This window comes from Penicillium samsonianum (genome assembly GCF_028829775.1).
Source record: "Penicillium samsonianum strain IBT 33392 chromosome Unknown utg000003l_segment0_segment0, whole genome shotgun sequence".
Taxonomy (NCBI): Eukaryota; Fungi; Ascomycota; class Eurotiomycetes; order Eurotiales; family Aspergillaceae; genus Penicillium; species Penicillium samsonianum.
Genome location: NW_026643261.1, coordinates 1,098,574 through 1,119,966, shown reverse-complemented (window position 1 = coordinate 1,119,966; position 21,393 = coordinate 1,098,574). Strand labels below are relative to the sequence as shown.

The following is a 21,393-nucleotide window of genomic DNA, read 5'->3' as shown; positions in this document are numbered from 1 at the left end:
GCAGCAGCAATTGTGCATGACAAGAGTAATCCATGCAGAAACCCAAAAAGGGTAAGGCGGTGAAACTAGGCAGAAAAGAAGTTGCTCCTCCGGAAAAAAAAAAGTTCGCTCCAGAACTAAAAGCACTTGGAGATCTGAATCCGAGCACTTTGATTTCGTGCGCCAGCGTTTTCTGTTGCTCAAGGAGCTGCAGGCTACAATGGCAACTTTTGCGCGCCCGGTCGCCTCGACCATTAATGGGGTCGACTTCAATGTCTACTCCGAGGAAGAGATTAAAGCTCTCTCGGTGAAAAGAATTCACAATACTCCGACTTTGGATTCATTTAACAATCCTGTTCCTGGTGGTCTTCAAGACCCTGCTATGGGAGCTTGGGGAGATCATGTGTAAGTCTTCACTTGATTAGTATACTGTTCAATCTTTAACGTGAGAGATTTTCTTATTTTACAGATGCACAACCTGTCGTCAGAACTCTTTCACTTGTACCGGACATCCTGGACACATTGAACTGCCAGTACCCTTCTATAATGTCACCTTCTTCGATCACATCTTCCGTCTTCTCCGAGCACAATGTGTGTACTGTCTTCGCCTGCAGATGGGTCGCAACCAGGTCAACATGTACACCTGCAAATTGCGCCTTCTGCAATATGGCTTGGTCGACGAAGTCGCTATTGTCGATGCTATGGGAGCCGTCAAAGGCGCCAAATCAAAGGCCACCAAGGGCAAGGAAGACGATTCGGACGACTCAGACGATCCAGATGAGGATGACTATATGCAAAAGAGGAGTGATTATGTCACTCGGCGCATCCGCGAAGCCAAGAAGGAGGGCAAATTGGACGGATTAATGCCTGGCGGACAGAACCCTATTGCCGCAGAAGCCAGACGAGAGTTGCTCAAGGCCTTCTTCAAGGATATCAACGGCTTCAAGAAATGTGTCAGCTGCAGCGGGTACGTTATGCAATATTTTTCGACCTTGACTTTGGCTTTCCCAGCTAACATTATGGCAGAGTATCCCCCGCCTATAAAAAGGACCGCTACAACAAAATCTTCCGAAAGCAATTACCCGAGAAGCAGAAGCATGCAATGCTGCAAGGAGGATTCCAGGCACCGAATACCATGGTCCTTCTCGAGCAAGAAAGAAACTCCAAGTCGAAGAACAGTGTTTCTGAGATCCACGGGGCCGAAGAGGAAATCCGCCGTGGTGTGGCTGTCGTGCAGGAGGTACCGGGATCGACCGGCCAGGAATTCATGTCTTCTTCCGAAGTCTATGGAGCTCTTTATCTCCTTTTCCAGAAGGAAAGTGAGATCTTGCAGCTTGTCTACAACTCTCGGCCTGTGCCCAAGGGAGTGACAGTTGTGTCAGCAGACATGTTCTTCATCAAGAGTCTTATGGTGCCGCCAAACAAGTACCGCCCTGCAGTCCAGCAGGGTGCCGGAACAGTCATGGAGGCACAGCAGAACACTTCGTTCAATGCGATTTTGAAGGGTTGTGACACCATCAACCAAATCAGCAAGGAGATCCAAAACGAGGAAGAGAAAACCATGTCCCGGGCACGGAACTACAGTGATCTTCTTCAAGCTATTGTTCAGCTCCAAGATGTGGTCAACGGTTTGATTGACCGCGATCGTACCTCGGTCACCGGCGCAGCTGCATTATCACAGCCTAACGGTATCAAGCAGATTCTCGAGAAGAAGGAAGGTCTGTTCCGAAAGAACATGATGGGCAAGCGTGTCAACTTTGCTGCTCGTAGTGTTATCTCGCCCGATCCAAACATCGAACCCAATGAGATTGGTGTACCCCTTGTCTTCGCCAAGAAGTTGACTTTCCCTGAACCCGTGACAAACCACAACTTCTGGGAGTTGAAGGAGGCTGTTATCAACGGTCCCGACAAATACCCCGGCGCTTCTTCTATTGAGAATGAAAACGGGCAAGTCATCAACCTCAAGTTCAAGAACTTGGAAGAGCGCACAGCACTTGCCAACCAACTGCTCGCACCGTCAAATTGGCGCCAGAAAGGTTCGCGCAACAAGAAGGTCTACCGTCATCTCACCACTGGTGATTACGTCCTGATGAACCGTCAGCCAACTCTGCACAAACCCTCCATCATGGGTCACAAAGCTCGCGTCCTTCCCAACGAGCGGGTTATTCGCATGCACTACGCCAATTGTAACACCTACAACGCCGATTTCGATGGTGACGAGATGAACATGCATTTCCCTCAAAATGAGCTTGCTCAAGCGGAAGCCAGAATGTTGGCAGATGCCGATCACCAGTATCTCGTTGCCACATCAGGCAAACCGCTGCGAGGTCTGATCCAAGATCATATTTCCATGGGAACGTGGGTTACGTGCCGTGACAGCTTCTATGACGAGGAGGATTATCACCAGTTGTTATACAGTTGCTTGAGACCAGAACATTCGCATATTGTCACTGACCGGATCCAACTGGTCGAGCCTGCCATGCGCAAGCCCAAGTGCCTATGGACCGGAAAGCAGATCATCACGACAATCCTCAAGAACATCCAGCCTCCAGAGCGAGGAGGTTTGACCTTGAAGAGCAAGTCCTCAACCCCCGGCGAACGATGGGGCGAGGGCAACGAAGAAGGAGAGGTTATCTTCCAGGATGGAGAGTACCTTTGTGGTATCCTTGATAAGAAACAGCTCGGTCCCACCGCCGGTGGTCTCATCGATGCCATCCATGAAGTTTATGGATACAGCACTGCTGGCAAGCTCATCGGTGTTCTTGGAAGACTCCTCACTCGCGTTTTGAACCTGCGAGGCTTCAGTTGTGGTATCGACGATCTTCGATTGACCAAGGAGGGTGACCGTATCCGCAAGGAGAAGTTGGCCACTGCTCCTCAGATGGGTCGCGAAGTTGCTCTGAAGTATGTGACCTTAGACCAGGTTCCTGGTGACCAGACTGCCGAGTTGAACCGACGATTGGAGGAGGTTCTTCGTGATGACGACAAGCAAAGTGGCCTGGATAGTGTTTCTAACGCCCGGTCTGCCAAGCTCTCCTCTGAAATCACCAGCGCCTGTCTCCCGTACGGCCTTGCTAAGCCTTTCCCCTGGAACCAAATGCAGTCTATGACGATATCTGGAGCCAAGGGATCCGGTGTTAACGCCAACCTGATTTCTTGTAATCTCGGCCAACAGGTTCTTGAAGGTCGCCGTGTACCACTCATGATCAGTGGAAAGACTCTTCCGTCATTCAAGGCCTTCGAGACTCACCCAATGGCTGGTGGTTACGTCTCTGGTCGTTTCTTGACCGGAATTAAGCCTCAAGAATACTACTTCCACGCCATGGCTGGTCGTGAGGGTCTCATTGACACTGCTGTCAAGACCTCTAGATCCGGTTACCTGCAACGTTGTTTGATCAAGGGTATGGAAGGCCTCAAGGCTGAATATGACTCCTCTGTCCGTGAAGCATCAGATGGCTCCATTGTCCAGTTCTTGTACGGAGAGGATGGTCTCGACATCACCAAACAGGTGCACCTGAACGACTTTGATTTCCTTGCTCAGAACCACATCTCCATTTCCAAGCAAGTCCAAGCAGATGATTACCACAAACTGGCGAAGGACAATGTTACGACTTGGCACAAGGATGCCATGAAGGCGGTCCGCAAGACCGGAAAGATTGATGCTATGGACCCTGTGTTGTCTCACTTCCCCCCTGGAGGAAACCTCGGAAGTACATCCGAAGCGTTCGCCCAGGAGCTAAAGAAGGTATGGACTCGCTATCTCTTCCCTGTGATTCTTTGCAATGCTAACAGCTTTTGAAAATAGTTTGCGGATGTCAACAAGAACAAGCTCATTAAAGATAAGAAGAAGAACATCGAGGGCAAGGTTACCAAGAAGACCTTCGAGGCTTTGATGAACATGAAGTACATGAAGTCTATCATTGACCCTGGTGAGGCGGTCGGAATTATGGCCGGTCAATCCGTCGGAGAACCGTCCACACAGATGACTCTCAACACCTTCCATTTGGCTGGTCACTCGGCAAAGAACGTCACACTGGGTATCCCCCGTCTACGTGAAATTGTTATGACTGCAAGTGCCAAGATTATGACGCCTACGATGACTCTTCTTCTAAACGAGGAGATTTCCAAAGATGACTCGGAGAAATTCGCCAAGGCTATCAGCAAACTGAGCATTGCTGAACTTGTTGACAAGGTGCAAGTCAAGGAACGCATTGGCTCGGGCATTGGCCACGCCAAGGCCAAGATCTACGACATCGAGATCGACTTCTTCCCTTCTGAAGAATACACCAAGGAATACGCCATTGAGACCAAGGATGTTCTGATTGCTCTGCAATCCAAGCTCATCCCTCGGTTGGTGAGACTCACCAAGGCTGAGCTCAAGAAGCGCAACGAAGAGAAGAAGGGCGTCAAGGGCACAACTTCTCAGCCTGAAATCGGTGTTTCAGTCGGTAAAATCGCGGAGGCACCGAGAGGCGCCGACTCCGAGGCCCAGCCAGCCGACGACGACGATGAAGATGACGAGGACGATGCCAAGCGGGCTGCCGGAGCTCAAAACAGGGGTCACCAGGTCTCCTACGAAGGACCCGACGCCGCCGAGCAGGATATCATCAGACGCCAAGACACCCCTGACGAAGGCGACGAAGACGAAGATGAAAGCAGCAAGCCTGCCAAGGCCACTCGCGACGTGCAAATGAAGGACGGCTCCGACTCCGACTCCGAGGATGAGTCTGACGACGAGACCGCCCAAGACAGCAAGGCGCGCGAGGAGGATGTCATGGGCAAGTTCGAGGAGATCACAAAGTTCAAGTTTGACCCGAAGAAGGGCAACACCTGCACCATCCAACTGCAGTACGACGTTGAGACCCCCAAGCTTCTTCTCCTTCCCCTGGTTGAGAAGGTTCTCCATCTCGCCGTCATCCAGTGCATCCCCGGCATGGGCAACTGTGTCTTCGTTGAGGCCGATGAGGCGAAGGGTGACCCCGCCAACATCCTCACCGAGGGTGTCAACCTGCTCGCCATGCGCGACTACCAGGATATCATCAAGCCCCACTCGATCTACACCAACTCCATCCACGACATGCTCAACCTGTACGGTGTCGAAGCTGCTCGCGCTACCATCGTTCGCGAAATGGATGCCGTTTTCAGTGGTCACAGTATCTCCGTTGACAACCGTCACTTGAACTTGATCGGTGATGTGATGACACAGTCTGGTGGCTTCAAGGCCTTCAGTCGTAACGGCTTGGTTAAGGATGCCTCGTCTGCTTTCGCGCGAGCCAGTTTCGAGACTACTGTCGGCGCCCTGAAGGACGTTGTGCTCGAGAGGGGTAATGACAACCTCAAGAGTCCTAGCAGCAGAATTGTTGTTGGCCGTGTTGGCACTGTCGGCACTGGTTCGTTCGACATTCTCGCTCCTGTAGCATAGTCTCTGACTGGACGGAGTTCTGAAATGTGTATTCTTGTTTTCCCCCTCATGTGTATATTGTGTTTATGCAAAGCTCTTATTATTTTTTGTGTTTTCGCTTCATCTTTGATGTGTCGATGATCTGGAGTTTGTCTTTGTGCAGCGGAACCAAAAAGTCCTGTTCATATTAGCATCTTGACTAGTTCGATAAATAGATCTTTTCCTATGTAATGATGTTATAACATGGCCTATCCTTCTTTATATTCTGCATTTGTAGCCTTGGACAGCTATATCGCTATACCATTACCCCGCAAAACGCCCCCCGCAATCAACAATGGCATTGATACATCCTTCATTGAAAGGGTGAAGGTCAGTTTTGCCTCTGGAACACTTCGAATCTCAGTCTGAAAGAACAACTTTTGTTCCCTTTCAATGCAATTATGCCAAAATGCTATTTATACTCGTTCCCCTGCTGCGCCAGGATAAATCCGAGATCTGCCGAGGTCCCTCGGTGATGTCCCCGGACTAGACATATATCTTTGCGACTTAAATGTGACCTGGATCTCAGTTACAACGTCATTAAACCTCCTAACATACTCTGCACAAACCACAGGAAAGACCATAATTTTCCAAAATGCAAGCTGTTGTTTTCAAGGGCCCGTCGAAGGTAGCCATCGAGCAAAAGCCCATCCCACAGATCCAAGATCCAACAGATGTCATTCTGAAGGTGCGATACACTGCGTTATGTGGCAGGTAAGAGATCAAGAGCTATCCCTAACAGCACAAAACCACTCATATCTACAAAGTGAACTCCATGTCTTTCGCGGCCATCAAAAGTCCGGCACAGAGTTTATCATGGGCCATGAGTTTACAGGTGAAGTTGTCGAGCTTGGATCAGACATCAAAAACTTTAAAAAGGGAGACCGAGTAGTCTCACCCTTCACTGCGAGCTGTGGGGAGTGCTTCTACTGCGAGCGTGGCTTCTCCTCTCGGTGCGCTCGAAGCCAGCTATTCGGCACTGTTGCACTTGATGGCGGACAGGCGGAGTACGTACGTATTCCACTAGCCGATTCGACTCTCGCCACAGTCCCAGCTTCAATCGACGAGAAGAAGCTGGTTCTTATGGCCGATATATTCCCCACCGGGTATTTTGCTTCTCTGAATGCTTTCTCTGGCACAACACCGGAGGAGATTCAAAAAAGCACGGTACTCCTCTTTGGCTGTGGCCCTGTGGGTATCTGCGCACTTATCAGTGCCCTTGATTACAAGCCGAAGACTCTGATTGCAATCGATAGTGTGCCTTCCAGACTAGCACTTGCACAGAGTCTAGGAGCTGAACCTTGGAATTTCAAAGAGAACGAAGAAGGGCTGCGCCAAAGGGTAAAGGATCTTACTGACGGTCGTGGGGCGGATATTGTTATCGAAGTCGTCGGACATAGTAGTGCTCTCAGGATGGGATTCGATTTGTTACGCCCCTGGGGCCGGATATCGAGTGTGGGTGTCCACAATCAGGATATCCCGTGGACTGGGAATGAAGCCTACGCAAAGAACCTTCGTCTACAGATGGGCCGGTGCCCTGTTCGGAGTATGTCTGATTCCATATCTTACTTTAACTGTGTTACTCAACTGTGCTAGGTATCTTTGGTCCGGCCATGGACCTCTTCGAAAAGAAGCAGGACATCCTCAAGTGAGTTGGCTAATCTAATATTCTTTGGCTTGCGAGTATCTAATGATTCCTAGCTTCATGTCTCAAGATATCCGTCCGCTCTCACAGGCTGTTCAGGCGTAAGTTCTTCTCGTTCAGATCTTGATACCTATGATTGACCCTTCGGTAGATATGACGATTTTGATAACATGCGGGCTCACAAGGTGATTTTTGAGGCGGATAAGTGAAGCGACCAACTAGCAAGCGGGAGTTCCTAGATGGATGTCTAAGGAATAAGGCCGACTCTGAGAAAGAAAGGGGCATATCTTAAGGAAGCAAACAGAGAGAGGTGACACTTTCCAAGAATAATATCTAGTATGCTCCAATATTGGGTGTGGTTAAGCATGAATTTCCTATGACCTAAAATACTATGCCCGTTAGCAGGATGCAAACTACTACGTTTTGGCCGGGGAGTCGTAGGAATGGCCGACTACGCCACTTTCTGTCTATGATTGATGTGTTTCAAACTTTTGATGAACATAAAGAAACACGAGACTAGTATCTGATTATAGTGAATTGAGAATTCTCGTGGTCACTGTTCTTCAAAACCAAAGCCTGCTTTGGTGTAGGGTTTTTTTAAGTGAATATCAACTCCAGGGCTATTACCGAGGGAGAACGACCTCATAGAATAAATGACTTCATTCTGCCCAGGCTATCCTATCCATATAACTATATAAAAGTGGACTTGATGACGGGGCCCATAGCTCTTTCGTGGTGCATTTATCCAGACCAGCGCTTAACAAGCCACAGATGAGGCCCCGTGGTGATGTTATCGGGATTGTGGACCCGCGGAAGATGGATGCTTGAAGAGCCCATATGGTCTTTTTGTTTCAGGGAAACCACTCTGCTATGGTATCTGTATGTCGACACAGTATGCCAGGGCCAAGAGGATTAGTCTTAGACTCGATCCTATTTAGTAGATCATGATGTAAGTTTGAGCTTATTACGATTGGCAACCCTTATTCTACAGGCTGTAGTCCGTGGAAATGTGTATATTCAGCTTCGTTGTTCTGCGAGATTTCATTCTGAAGGCCGTCAAAAGATTACCATTGTAGTACTACGACTATCGAGGATGAGCCGTATGTCTTCTCTATGAAATCTATTATTCCTCGAGGAATGGGACACGGCGTAGCTGCTTCCCAATGCCTTGTAGCTCCCCCCTTTGGGCTCGCTGCGATCTTGATGCTTACAACATCCTGGCTGGGCGACAACTATTGTGTGTGTCCTCTTCTCCTGTTGAAGATACCTCTGCTAATGAATGGCTAAGTTGTAACATCTTGATATTGCTTATAGTCGGAGCATTGACTCTCTGGTTCCGTTATTCTAATAAACAGGCCGATGATGGGAAGAAGATTATTGAGGGCTCACCAGATTTCAGATACACGATCTGATGGGATGTACTTTAAAATCTGTTTTACGTCCTATTGATACCACCAAGGTATACGGAATATTGAAGGAACTGTAAGAAATTGATGCTTTATCCTAGCTGATTATGTGCTCCCAAAATTTGGTTCCTAAGGATAATTGTTTTTTAGAGATTGGTCTTCAATTGCAAGGTAAATGGTTTCCTTAGAAACGCCGTGCTAAATGGCGCCACGCCCCATTCCAAACGCCCTGTCCATGCCAGTAGATGCATCATTATGTAAAGAACAAATAACATTATTTATGGCGCATCGAGCATCATGAGGTCCGCATCAATGTTGTCGTCGTATTCATCCTCGACGATCCGGGATGCGGATGGGATCATTCCACCCATTGCATGCCCGTTATTCACCTCCGCTCTCATCATCCGCTCTTCCTCCGTCCTCCTCTTTGCCTCATGGCGTTCGATGTCGGCCAAGCCCCAGGTAGAAATGCCTTCTTGATCTTTCGATTTGAAAGGCTGAGCCATGGTTCGCAGGAAGTTCTTGGCATTTGATACAGCCATATCTGTGCTGAGATTGGTTTCGCTGTCCAACATTGCCTGGTTGATCCACTTAGGCAGTTGGGGGCGCTTTCGCTCGAATCGACGATCCGCTAACACCATGACTCCATAGTCGTCCTTGCCACGCAGGACACGACCCAGACACTGGGCGGCATGTCGAATCGCATCAAAAGATAAGAAGTCGTTCTCCCGAATACGATAGTTCTCACGCAAGAACTCGAGACGAGCTTTCAGAATTCGTGATTCAGTGTATTGGAAGGGAACACCAATACACAGCACTGCACGACCGTAATGGTGATCAAAATCGATGCCCTCGGAAACCTTGCCTCGAGCGACGCAGAACAAGATCGCACCACGTCCATTGCAGCACGCTGTTCGGTAGGTCTCCAGGGCGAGTGAAGATTCTTGTGCATCAGGAGTTTCGACGAGAATCAATTTGTAGTTCCAGATTTGATCCAGAATACCCATACCTTGCCACATGCTGATGATTGATTCCATGTAAAGATAAGAGGGGAAGAAAACAACAACGCCGTCGGGTGTGATGCGGGCAAACTCGGTCACTAGACTTCCGTAGTTTCGCACAACACCAGGGTCATTGCGAATTCCAAACGAAGATGAAACTTGTGCTTGATCTGAGCCTCGAGTGACAATCATGGGCAAGAAAGATCGTCGAGCGAGTGTCATGCTGTATGATTCTTGCAGAACAGCGGTGAACCCCAGCATCTTCGGATACATTTCCAAGGGCGACAAAGTTCCCGAGGTAATGATCACAGAGCTGAAGCGATCGAATACCGGCTTGATAGCAATGGCAGCATCCAAGCACGTGAAATGGAGGATGGGATTTGGCACAGTAGCCGCTTCGGACTCGAAGGGCTCAAGGATAAGAACGAATCCCTTGTCGTAAGTTGCGACCAGTGTTGCAAATGTGGCTACCTCTTGAAGAGGCTGATAATCTTCAATGTTGACAAGTTCCAGCGTCCGTACAAGTGACGTTAAACGCTCGGCGCAAAACCTCAAAGGCTTTCGTTCAATATAGGTAAGGTCTTTTAGGTGAGTGAGGAAAGAAGGGGGTGTCTCGGATATGGTATGGGTGACCTTCATCCGAGTCTTCAGATACTCAATGAATCTCTTCAAGAAAGAGATGAAATGCTCGGCCCTGCGGATGTTACCAGGAACAGCTTCCTTTAGTAGGTCATCTGGCAAGACCGGATTCGAGATGAATTGATCTTCTTCCCGGGCCTTCTCAGCTTCCTGCAGCCCCTCCACTAATTTTGAATATTCGTTCTTGAGCTTTTCCTCATCCGTGCTTTTCATTTCTTCGATCCTGCGCTCCAGGTTGTTGGCACCCCGAGTCGCTTTTCGTAGGGAATCCTCGCTTATGTCTATACTGAGCGATTCGATACAGACGTTATCGATGTTGTGCGCTTCGTCAAAGACCACAATGCAATCTTTCGAGAGCTCTCGGGATACTCGTTCGGCAATTTTCGGATCGAGAAGATAGTGATAGGAATAGATAATAATATTGCACCACGGCATCTAGTGAAGCTTGTCAGAAATGGGACACCTTGTGTGGGATACTCGCTCGATATCTTACCATACGCCGAGCGGAGAAGTAGGGACATTGTTTGTGCTCTTCTCCGTATCTTGCCAATCCGTCCAGTGTGAAAACTCCCGGGGGAACGAGGTTATGTGGTTCGAGTAAGTCAAGGTTCTAGGCCTGTTAGCTTGTTCAATGTTGTATTGCAGATAACAAAGTCTTACCTCATGGTATACGCAAAGCTCAACATCTTCACCACGCTCCTTTTTCTCCTTGACAAACCCCGCCGTCAAGCTTCTGCACCTGGCATCAACCACGGTACCACTCTTCTCTCTCTTTACCGAAGGGTGAAGACAGAGGTTCTTCCGACTGGTCAGGCCAAGCGCACGAAATTCCTCCTCATGGCCCAGCTCCTTAGCACGATGTTCCATTAAAGCCTTCAACTCCGCTAAAGCTTTCTCGATCTCCGACATGGTTCGGGAACAGTAGATGAGCTTGCGGTGCTCCGGGTAGTGCTGTTGGTATGCGACAATCAATGACAATAGTGAAACTGTCTTGCCAGTTCCCGAGGGCATTTCCAGCACACAGTGACCCCCTGCGTCGAGGGTCTTTTTGAGATCGCACATGTAGGCATATTGTTCGGGGTAGATGCGAGGATACGGAAACAGCACCGGAAGATCACTGTGACTGGTCAGCTTAGAGACTAAATAGAACCATACAGAGGGACATACTCAATGAAGAACTTCATCTTGGCTGGGCTCCGATGCAGAACGCAAGAGGGCAAAGGATCAGAAGAGAAGAGAGCTCACTCTCATCTTTCGCGGCTCCGCCTTTGCGCTTGTCCTATTTGGGACAGCGATGACACAAACTCACGTGATGGCTATCTTGGTCCCGCGGATCTTTTGGAGATCCGATATTGAATGTGCTTGCACCTTCACACACGCGATGGAAGAGTGATACAGGGTTCAAATCACATTCAAACCGAGAATTCACAACCAGAGCCCCTTGCTCTCTCCGAAACCTTTCCAATTCCTCAATTTTGAGGTCCTCCCCCACTACTTGCTTATCCCGCTGACCTCATACCCCACATGAGCAAAAAGTTCAAATCCCAGGCCTCCAGCAGTCGCGCTGCTGCCAGTGCCTTTGGGTCATTTGGGGGCTTCTCTGGTGGTCTCTCCAGCGAGGGGAAGGAGCCATCCGCTCTCACATACATTGCAGTGCCGCCAGATCTTTCTCGCATTGCGGAGCAGCAACTAGTTATCGCATTCAAGAATTTACTTAAGAAAGATGACATTACACGTTTGAAAGCTCTAGAGGAGCTGCGCGACCATATATCAGCAGTGGAAAAAAAGAAGGGAACTCTAGATGACGGGTTTCTAGATGCATGGGTATGTATAGATCGCTTCTATATACAAACACCAAACTAATAACAATGTTTTCTCCCAGGTCAGAATATATCCCAGACTCTCAATTGATTTGTCTCGCCGAGTACGTCAAGTTGCCCATCCGATACAAGGTACAATTTCTGGTCTTGTTGGGAAGCGGATCGTGCCCAATTTACCCAAGATCATCGGAGCATGGATTGCAGGAATCTACGACAATGATCGACCAGTCCACCGCGCCGCCCTTGAATCGTTCACCAACGTCTTTACAACCGAAGAAAAAAAAACAACGTGTGGAAGATCTACCAAAGTTCCATTTTGGACTTTGTGGATGATGTCATTCTTCACCAAACTGCCTTGACATTGAGTGATGAAAGGACAGTGAAGAGAGACGACGCCGAGGGGAAATATGCCCGTGTTGCGGGAGCCGCAATTTTGCTTTTCAACCGCGTGCTAGGTATGTTCAGCATTTCTACCTTGAAATACTCTCTATCTAACAATTCATTTTCCCTCTCTAGGCAATTCGTCCGATGAAGATTTACAGAAGAACCTACCAGAAATCGAGAATCTGTTAGCCAGCAAGAATTTGTGGGCCCTCTGTTACCACGATGATCCATATGTTCGCCGATCCATATACATCCTGCTTCGATCTGCGGTTTCCCGGGAGCCTGGATGGATTGACTGGAAGTCTCTCAGTTCAGCGGTCATTGGGAAATCTTTGTCTCTCCAGCAAATCGGATCGGCTACCGAATTGTCACAGTCTCTCCTTCTATTATCTTCGCTAAGGCCTCAAATATGGACAGATGACTACACTGGGAAATCATCTGCCTCGAAGAGATTGCGCCAGTACATACAGAAAGGGTCCCAGGGTGGGAATTCTAACTTTTGGTCAAATCTAGACCAATTGCTTCGAATCATCCCCCAAGAAGTACTAGCAGGTGCCGACAAGGCCACTGCTGACCATGGAATCACTTCTACCAGCGCAATTGCCTTGGCTGAGGCTTTGCAAGAAGGTCTTAACTCAAGAGAAGAGCCGCGTTCAAACCTTGCTATCGGATGGAAATCTTATACCCAGATAGGGACATGGCTTGCAACATTGGTCCCCCAGGAGCAAAAATCCGAATTCATCGCAAAGAGACTGTCTCCCTTGGTGGTGCAGTATGTACAAATCGACCCAGAGTTGACACAATGGTCACTGCCGGCCGAGTTAGCCGAAGGAACTTGTGTGGATTATGTTTCCACTCTGGCTACCACTGGGCAACTCCAGGAACTGCAATCATTGTGTATATCCCTTTCCGATGGGCTGCTAGAAGCTGTGAAGCTATCGTCTCCAGAACAATCAAAGGACTTCCGTGAATCTCAAGACTCAATATGTGCCCAATCCAAACGCCTCTTGGGTTTGAAGTCTGCTGTTCTCTCACGGGTCGCAGATACTGAGGCCGAGCCTCGAGTATCGGAGGTCTTCGAAAGAACAAGCACTTCCCTTCTCAAAGGTTGTCTCGAAGTCTTGCGCACCCGTAATGGGAAACCATATGGAGCGGCCGCCACGGTGGTGGAGTGTGTTCGCAGCCTGCCATCTGTCGCAAAAAAGTCCCAAGACCTGCAAAACTTTGTGCAAAATGATGCCCCGGAGCTTTTGCTTTCTCCGTCTGCTGATCGATTGATTTCAATCATCTTGGAATGCCGTGAGTGGGATGGATTTGCATCCAGTTTCGAGAACGTTGTTGAGCGATCCTTGGCCCTGGAGCCAGAGCAGTCTAATGTGAATGTACTCCAGAGCTTACTTTCTTCTCTCGATTTCAACGATGCTGAGCACAAAGACAAGCTCAACTCACTTGTTGTGCGGGCTCTTGGCAAAGCTTGCCAAGGAAGCCATGCTCATTGGCCTATCATCATTGCAGTTCTTCAAAACAAAACATCACATGGCGAATTGATGGATCAGATATTCTTATCCTTGATCGAGGCATTATCTTCAGATGATAAAGTCTTTGATTCCTTGCATGGGCTTTCTCATATTGGAAAATCTGCACCATCTTCAGTTCGGGTGTTCCAAAATGGAGCTCATGGGTCGAAGTTAGCAGGAAAGCTACTTTTCCTTACAGAATCACCATCTGAAGAGGTGGCAAGCTTAGCAGAAGCGTTGGTAAAATCATTGAAAGAATCTGGTATTGGCGACACGAGTGCCAAGTCGGGCATCGAAATTCTCCAACATGCATTCGGTCATGTGGATGAAGAATCATTGTCGTGAGTACTCCATTGCCACCATATTTTGTGGGAAGTTATGCTAACTTTGGTTCAGGATTGGATCACTTCTTGCTATCGCAGATGAATTGCTGCCAGCTCTTACGGCTGAAGGCGCAGCTGGTACCGTGAAGGATATTCTGCCCTCTCGTCGTTCATGGGAGGAATCTTTGACCCCATTTCTCCAACTTCCACCGCGCCCCTCCATTGCTATAACAAGTCCCCTAGGAGGCGCTGTTCATTTGATCCAGCGTGAACTATCTGACTCCTTTAAGGCTTTATGGCCGACTATTCCTCGCGATTCAGACCATCGCTCTTCTGCATTCCGCCTGGCAATCTTCACCATCAGCACTCTCTCTACTTCTGAGTTACTGAAACATCTGGACCAGGAGGACCTAGAGACTTTGTTCCATTTCTTGCCCTTGGCAATTCAACTTATAGATGACGATTTGAGCATTGAGAATTGCAACGGCATCTCAGGTCTCGAGCTGGCTGATCAGCGAGAAGAGTACATGGAGATTGTTTTCGCTGGCCGAAAGGTGGTCAGTAACTGGATTCGTGACAATGAACCAGTTAGCTTCGCACCCGAGAAGACCGTTTCCTCTTCGTTTGCTGAGTTCTGGGAAACCAGACTAGAGGAATTAAAGGGTACATCTCCCTTGGACTATAGGGTTGGCGAAGCCTTCGTCAAAATAATGGATGTTGCGGATTCACTGCAAAAGTCCAAATCATCGGAGGACGTTGCAAAGATCTGCAGAGAGGCCCGAACAGCAAATCTCATCCGCTCGGCATCGTGGTTTGCAGTGTTGCGAAGCCCCATACTATCAAATCCCATCGGAAACAGAATCTGCAATGAGCTGGTCGCTGATTCCACTGGACTCAAGCCCCAGGATCCTTCCCAAGCTGGTAAGCGTCTGACAAGACATTAGCAAATATAGCATTAAAACTAACTGTGCGCAGGATTGCGGAAGCTGGCTCTATTGAATATTCTATTGTCTGGGGAAGAAGATGTTGTCTCGACGATTCCGACACAGAGATTAGTTTTCCTCACCAAGAACTTGATTGAATGTCTCCAATCCGACTCAGTGTCTCTTGGTTTGAAATCTGAAGTCATCAAGACCCTGTCTCTTGTCCTTCCAGCTCTCGGGGAAATTTATGGATCTCATTGGGAAGAAAGCATGGGCATTCTAAACTCTGTATTGCAGGGAACGAACGGAGGCGAAGAGGCTCTACCATTACTGGTGTCATCTTTCAGACTCTTCGCACGATTGAAGTCTATCTCGGAAAGTGACAGCAATGACGATGTCCAGGATGCTTGGTCAGACCGAAAGGCCGGTCTTTTCAATGCCCTGGCCTCCACCATTGACACGTTTGGTAAGCCTTTTAGGTTTCTCTCATCACTGATGTGTCTAACGAATTATAGATTCCTCAACTACATTCCATCAACCTCGGGATGTTGCTGTTGACTTGTTACGACGCCTGATTAACACTATCCCCGTTGACAACTTGGAGGATGCCAGTGAAACGTTCCATCTTCTGACTGCGCACAGTCGAGCAGTTCAGCGGACTGCTTACACAATTCTCCATCACTATATCCCCCATGCCCAGGAGAAGGTATCTTTTGAGGTGGCCTTATCAAAGACTGCAGTCAGCCTTCCTGATGAGCTCGTATCTCTATTGCTTGAGCCCCCGACAATGCAAATGGTCTCTGCTGCCTACGGAGATGACAAGATGTGGACCAGTATTCGGGCGTACCTTCTCAGCTGGAAGGTGGTATTTGACCATTTCTCAAATGCTGTAAGTCTTGACTCTTCCACAACAAATTGTAAAATACCTTGCTAACAGTCCGATCAGTCTCTCCCTGTCCAAGAATACTACGCGTCAAGCATCCGAGAGAACAATATCCTCATCCCACTGCTGGAATTCACGTTTGATTTCCTTCAAAAATCGCACGGAAAGATGATCGATGCATCCAAACTTGATATTCGATCATTTGAGCCAGATGAGTCCGAGAGTGCCGAAAAGGAGACACAATGGCTACTGGTACATTTGTATTATCTGTGCCTAAGATACTCTGCCAACATGACCAAGAATTGGTGGATCGACACGAAGAAACGCATCAAGGGTCCGGTGGAAGCCTGGTCAGAAAGATACGTGAGTGATCTTTGGTAGTCGGCCCTTTTAAACGAGCAACCCTAACTAATACCATTCCCAGATCTCCCCGCTTGTCGTTGAAGATGCACTCAAAAGTGTGACCGACTGGATTGCCACCCAGGATGCAAACGAAGAGCGCGCACTGGAGGTGAAGATTTCCCCGAAGACAGGCGAAATCATTGCCAGCATTCCAGTCGATGAGGAGTCGCCTCCAGTTGCCATTTCTATCACTCTCCCACCCGCATACCCGCTTCAACCCGCGTTGGTTGTCGGTCGCAGTCGCGTGCTTGTGGACGAGAAGAAATGGAAGAGCTGGCTGCTGACGATCCAGGGAGTTATTATGTTTGCCAATGGCAACCTGGTCGATGGCTTACTGGCCTTCCGAAGGAACGTCCAGGGTGCTCTGAAGGGCCAAAGCGAGTGTGCTATCTGTTACTCTGTTATTTCAACAGACATGCAGACACCAAACAAGCGGTGTGCCACTTGCAAGAACACCTTCCACTCGGTCTGTCTGTTCCGCTGGTTCAAGAGCAGCAACCAGAGCACTTGTCCTCTTTGCCGAAACAACTTTGTTTATGTTTAGATGCTTTGTTTAGGTTCACTTGTACATAAAAAAGAGACATGACATAACAAACATAGGGCAGGGCCCTCGGGCTCGGTCCGACAACCGTGAACGAAGCATTCCAGGATCCTATTTTCAGTATTTCAGATTCTATTAGGAATATGTAGAATGACCACCTAGCCACCTTTAGCACCCTGCATACTAGATCCTATAGCTGAGACCAATGAAACAAGTACGTTTCGAGCCATCCCTGATTGGGAAGTTGACCCGAACATCTTCGATGTCCATGCTGAGACCGTCGCTTGATAATCACAATACTACAACTAGGTCTCTATATCTGCCTATGGCCCTGGAAATGGATATAGCCTTTTTTTGCCAAAAATGAACGTGAAGAATTATAGTTCGCCCAAACCAGTTAGAGCAAGGATCCTTGTTGCATACCCCAGAAAGATCTGACGATATTATTGCCTATAATAACGCGGAGAACTAGCACAACTTATATGCAAGCGGGTCACATTTTCAACCACATATCCAATGGCCTGTCATGTTTGAGACAATCTAGCCTTGCCCAAGCCTATACACCGGTCGATTCAGCCTAATTATGTGGGTCCTGTTCCATTTCTTCACGGCTGAACCTGGTGATCCTGCCACAACGCAGATGAGGTTTCATACTCAAAACAACCATTAGGCAAAATCTCCCCTCGGTCCAAAGGAACAAGTTTTGTTTCTTGATGACATACTATACGGCAAATGCAATGGTCTTCTGACTCCAATTGCCAACGGCACATTCTAGATCTATAAAGCAACCGTGGTCTCCGCAGTTCGAAACATCAAACCAACTTGCACACCTGAGCATATTTAAGGCAACACCTCGCTTGTTCTACTTTTGATTGATATCCATTGTCATCATGATTTCCAAAATCTTGACGTTCTCCCTCCTTGCCAGCAGCGCCCTCGCTGTCCCGGTTGAGGTTGACATTGAGAAACGTATCAACTGCCCTGGCGTCCACATCTTTGGTGCACGCGAGACCACTGTATCCCCCGGATACGGCTCATCCAGCACAGTCGTCAATGGCCTCCTCAGTGCCTACTCAGGCTCTACGGCCGAGGCCATCAGCTACCCTGCATGCGGTGGACAATCGTCCTGCGGCAGCGTGAGCTACTCAAACTCAGTTGCCCAGGGCATCGCAGCCGTCGCCTCGGCTGTGAACTCCTATAACACACAGTGTCCATCGACTAAGCTTGTTCTGGTCGGATATTCCCAGGTGAGCTATATTTCCTCTCAAAACGAAAGACCAACTTCTTACGATGCTTCAGGGTGGTGAAATCATGGACGCAGCCTTGTGCGGCGGCGGCGTTCCCAACCAAGGCTACACCAACACTGCGGTCCAGCTGTCGACGTCCGCTGTGAACATGGTCAAGGCAGCCATCTTCATGGGTGATCCGCTGTATGTGGCAGGGTTGTCGTATGATGTTGGCACTTGTGCTGCTGGAGGCGTATGGACTTCCCTATATTCCCCCTAAACTTGGAAGCTTTTGATCTAACTCTCGAGATATAGTTTGACGCACGTCCTTCTGGCTTCTCTTGCCCGTCGGCCAGTAAGATTAAATCATACTGCGACGCTACGGACCCGTACTGCTGCAACGGCAGTAACGGCGCGACCCACCAGGGCTACGGAGCTGAGTATGGTGCACAGGCCATTGCCTTTGTCAAGAGTAAGTTGGCTTAGGTGCAGATCTGTTGGCAACTCTACAATACATATTTTGGCAGGGATATTGTGCTTGGGAGAGTTGAAAAGCCATAGCCCTGTGGTAACATCAGATTGTTGTAGTAAATGCTGGACTCGAGATATTTAATGTACATCATTTCTGCAATTGTCTTCGCTGTTGAACATACCTAGGTAAGATTCACTGGTTTTATAAGCATAAGGAGCTTCCACCAATGTTGGATCTTGCAGCTTTCCACCTCAAGGTTAGGGTTGTAGTCACCGAGTCGATCAAACACGACGTAGGGGCGAGGATCCAGATGGAATAATTCGACAAAGATATATTATTGTGAAACTGGCTTGGAAATATTAGTATTTATAGAGATGGAGAAAGATGAAATTAACCATCGGTGATATCCATGCGCAGATAGCTACCCCACCACGGAAGCCCAAGCTCCAAGCTCCAAGCTTCCTCCATTCCCCATGGCCTCTCACATTCCCAACCTAAACACTCTCCGACGAGGCCGAGGCCGAGGCCGTGGCATAGGTCGCACAGAAGAGACCGGGCTCCCTTCTGGAAAAGACCGCATCGTTCAAGGCACAGACAATGACGCAAGCGTGTCCCGCCTCAGCGCCGTCGAGCTAGGATACCTAGAGGATACATACGCGGCGGCATTGACACCAGCCGGGTCAGCGACGCGGAGATTGCCAATTATAAACCGAGGTGAGCCCGATTTCTCAAACCATATTATCCGCAATGACAAGAGAGCCTATGGCTGACCGGGAGATCTCCCCGCGTACCAGGAACCTACGCCCGCACAACAGCCATCGACCAGCTTGTGGCGCGCTTCCTCGGCCCGTTCTCACCGGAAAATACACACAAGAAACAGATCATATCTCTAGGCGCCGGGTCGGACACGCGCGTCTTCCGACTACTCTCGTCGCGCCAAACCCCGGACTTCGTTTACCACGAGCTCGATTTCGCTGTGAATACGGCGGAGAAGATCCGCGCGATTAGGTCGGCACCTGTACTACAGAGCGCGCTTGGGATTGACTCGTCGGTGGTTTCGTCGGAACAGGATACTCGAGTTACCGTGTCCGAGGCCGGGGACGCTCTCCATTCGCCCTCGTACCATGTTCACCCGGTTGATCTGCGGTCGCTGTCGACATGCAGTGACCCTGCTGGAGCACTGCCAGGCGTTGAGACGGGATTGCCGACTTTGCTGATCTCCGAGTGCTGTTTGGTATATCTATCGCCCACTGAAGCGGAGCAGGTGGTTGCGTTCTTCACGCAACGCCTTTTTGGCCATGGGCATCCAGTATCTGGGCCTGGAGACAGCTTGCAGGAAGCGCAGGCGAATGTCGCTCCGCTCGGGCTGATTCTTTATGAGCCTATTCGGCCGAATGATGCCTTTGGTCGTACGATGGTGTCGAACCTTGCGGCACGGGGGATCCAACTCAAGACTCTCTCTAGGTATGCGTCGCTTGAATCGCAGCGAGGCCGCTTCCGAGAGCAGGGCTTTGGGGATGGCCAGGCTGTGGCTGATATTGAGTTTATTTGGAAGCGGTGGGTTAATGAGGATGAGAAGGAAAGAGTTGCTGGGCTGGAGATGCTCGATGAGATGGAGGAGTGGCAGTTGCTTGCACGGCATTACTGCATTGCTTGGGGATGGAGAGACCGCGATGATATCCCAGCTTTTGCTGGGTGGAAGGACCTCGAGGCCCAGCAAGGCGAGTAGTTTCATTTGTGAATATTTTATGTCTGATGATACGGCTCTATCTATAACGAAAGGTCATGATGGATATCTGAAAATACAAACCACAATAACTTTGGGCCAAGAAGCCCTATTTAGCACGATGCGGTATCTACAGAGCAAATTTAGATGGCGATGTAATGCTTCTAAGATTGGCCAGGTAACTTTAACCGGCGAGAAAGGCCGACCAAACGACTGATTCTGCATATTATATTGAAGTCTAAAGTGCAACCCTATCTTCCCACCTTCGTTTACTCGTCCAGCCGCAGGTCTATGAGGCTTACCATCAGCCAGAGGAATTGAGTATACAATATAACGGTGTGGCCGTGGCAATGCCGACCTATCATATATATGTCCTTTTTAGTGGTCCTTTTCAGTGGTCTTCTCTGATTCTTTTCAGTTTGTCTTTTTGGATGTCTGTTTTCATAGATATTTTCTCCCCCTTCTTAGTTTGTTAGCTAGATGGCGGAAAAAGGCGGAAAAAGGCTTAATTTGTGAAATGGATTTTTCTATAACTTAGCAGTCGAGGTTCTAGGGATAATCAGGCATTAAGGAATCAATATTACCCGCAAAGGGGGTTTTGTCGCATGGCACCTATACCGCTGCGTACATGCATGGCTCCCCGCAAAATCCAAGTGATACGCCGAGTGGATATTCACCATGCAAGGAACATCAACAGTCCTTGCAGCAAACTCAAAAAAGACATCCTGTTTATCATGCGTGATGCAATGCCGTTCTTGCTTTCCAGTCTTAGCACCTGTTGCAGCGGGATGTGACCTGGCGCATAGATACCGCTTAGGACTACTGAGCTATCCGACAAATATATCACCACAATCCAAAACTCAAAGAAGTATAAAGAAGAAGAGTCACTCGGTCTTTGTCCTTGACAACGTAGCCTTGGAAGACTTAGATAATCCGATATAATTGGCTCAATCCATCGAAGGACCGATATTCAACACCTGCATCACATACTAAATCAGCTCCATGCTTCTTGCATTGATATTCCTACCAATTGCATGGGTGATGCCGGGGATCCTCACCACGCACT

The 21,393-nt window shown here is 48.8% G+C and overlaps 5 protein-coding genes across 5 annotated transcripts; 4 read left to right on the top strand and 1 right to left on the bottom strand.

The window, feature by feature from the left end:
* Positions 1-199: 199 nt before the first annotated feature.
* N7471_003981 (DNA-directed RNA polymerase I core subunit RPA190) lies at positions 200-5,401 on the top strand (the record flags this gene model as incomplete). Its single annotated transcript, XM_057276700.1, has 4 exons — positions 200-384; positions 449-946; positions 1,006-3,724; positions 3,785-5,401. 4 exons carry the CDS (start codon positions 200-202, stop codon positions 5,399-5,401), a joined length of 5,019 nt encoding a protein of 1,672 aa, XP_057136310.1.
* A 613-nt stretch (positions 5,402-6,014) lies between these two features.
* N7471_003980 (alcohol dehydrogenase family protein) lies at positions 6,015-7,273 on the top strand (the record flags this gene model as incomplete). Its single annotated transcript, XM_057276699.1, has 5 exons — positions 6,015-6,133; positions 6,187-6,965; positions 7,016-7,067; positions 7,121-7,165; positions 7,216-7,273. The coding sequence occupies 5 exons, from the start codon at positions 6,015-6,017 to the stop codon at positions 7,271-7,273; spliced, it is 1,053 nt and encodes a 350-aa protein (XP_057136309.1).
* Positions 7,274-8,678: 1,405 nt separating this feature from the next.
* N7471_003979 (TFIIH/NER complex ATP-dependent 5'-3' DNA helicase subunit RAD3) lies at positions 8,679-11,345 on the bottom strand. Its single transcript, XM_057276698.1, has 4 exons — positions 11,278-11,345; positions 10,771-11,227; positions 10,604-10,720; positions 8,679-10,545 (listed from the first exon to the last, which is right to left on the bottom strand). Exons 1-4 carry the CDS (start codon positions 11,292-11,294, stop codon positions 8,749-8,751), a joined length of 2,388 nt encoding a protein of 795 aa, XP_057136308.1. The 5' UTR covers positions 11,295-11,345; the 3' UTR covers positions 8,679-8,748.
* A 289-nt stretch (positions 11,346-11,634) lies between these two features.
* On the top strand, positions 11,635-16,906 carry N7471_003978 (ubiquitin-protein ligase RKR1; the record flags this gene model as incomplete). Its single annotated transcript, XM_057276697.1, has 9 exons — positions 11,635-11,934; positions 11,993-12,180; positions 12,240-12,385; positions 12,447-14,172; positions 14,228-15,075; positions 15,130-15,543; positions 15,593-15,966; positions 16,024-16,323; positions 16,385-16,906. 9 exons carry the CDS (start codon positions 11,635-11,637, stop codon positions 16,904-16,906), a joined length of 4,818 nt encoding a protein of 1,605 aa, XP_057136307.1.
* Positions 16,907-17,793: 887 nt separating this feature from the next.
* ppm1 (protein C-terminal leucine carboxyl O-methyltransferase ppm1) lies at positions 17,794-20,330 on the top strand (the record flags this gene model as incomplete). The annotated part of the gene is made up of 5 exons (XM_057276696.1): positions 17,794-18,150; positions 18,203-18,382; positions 18,445-18,601; positions 19,019-19,315; positions 19,396-20,330. The coding sequence occupies 5 exons, from the start codon at positions 17,794-17,796 to the stop codon at positions 20,328-20,330; spliced, it is 1,926 nt and encodes a 641-aa protein (XP_057136306.1).
* Between the last annotated feature and the right edge of the window lie 1,063 nt (positions 20,331-21,393).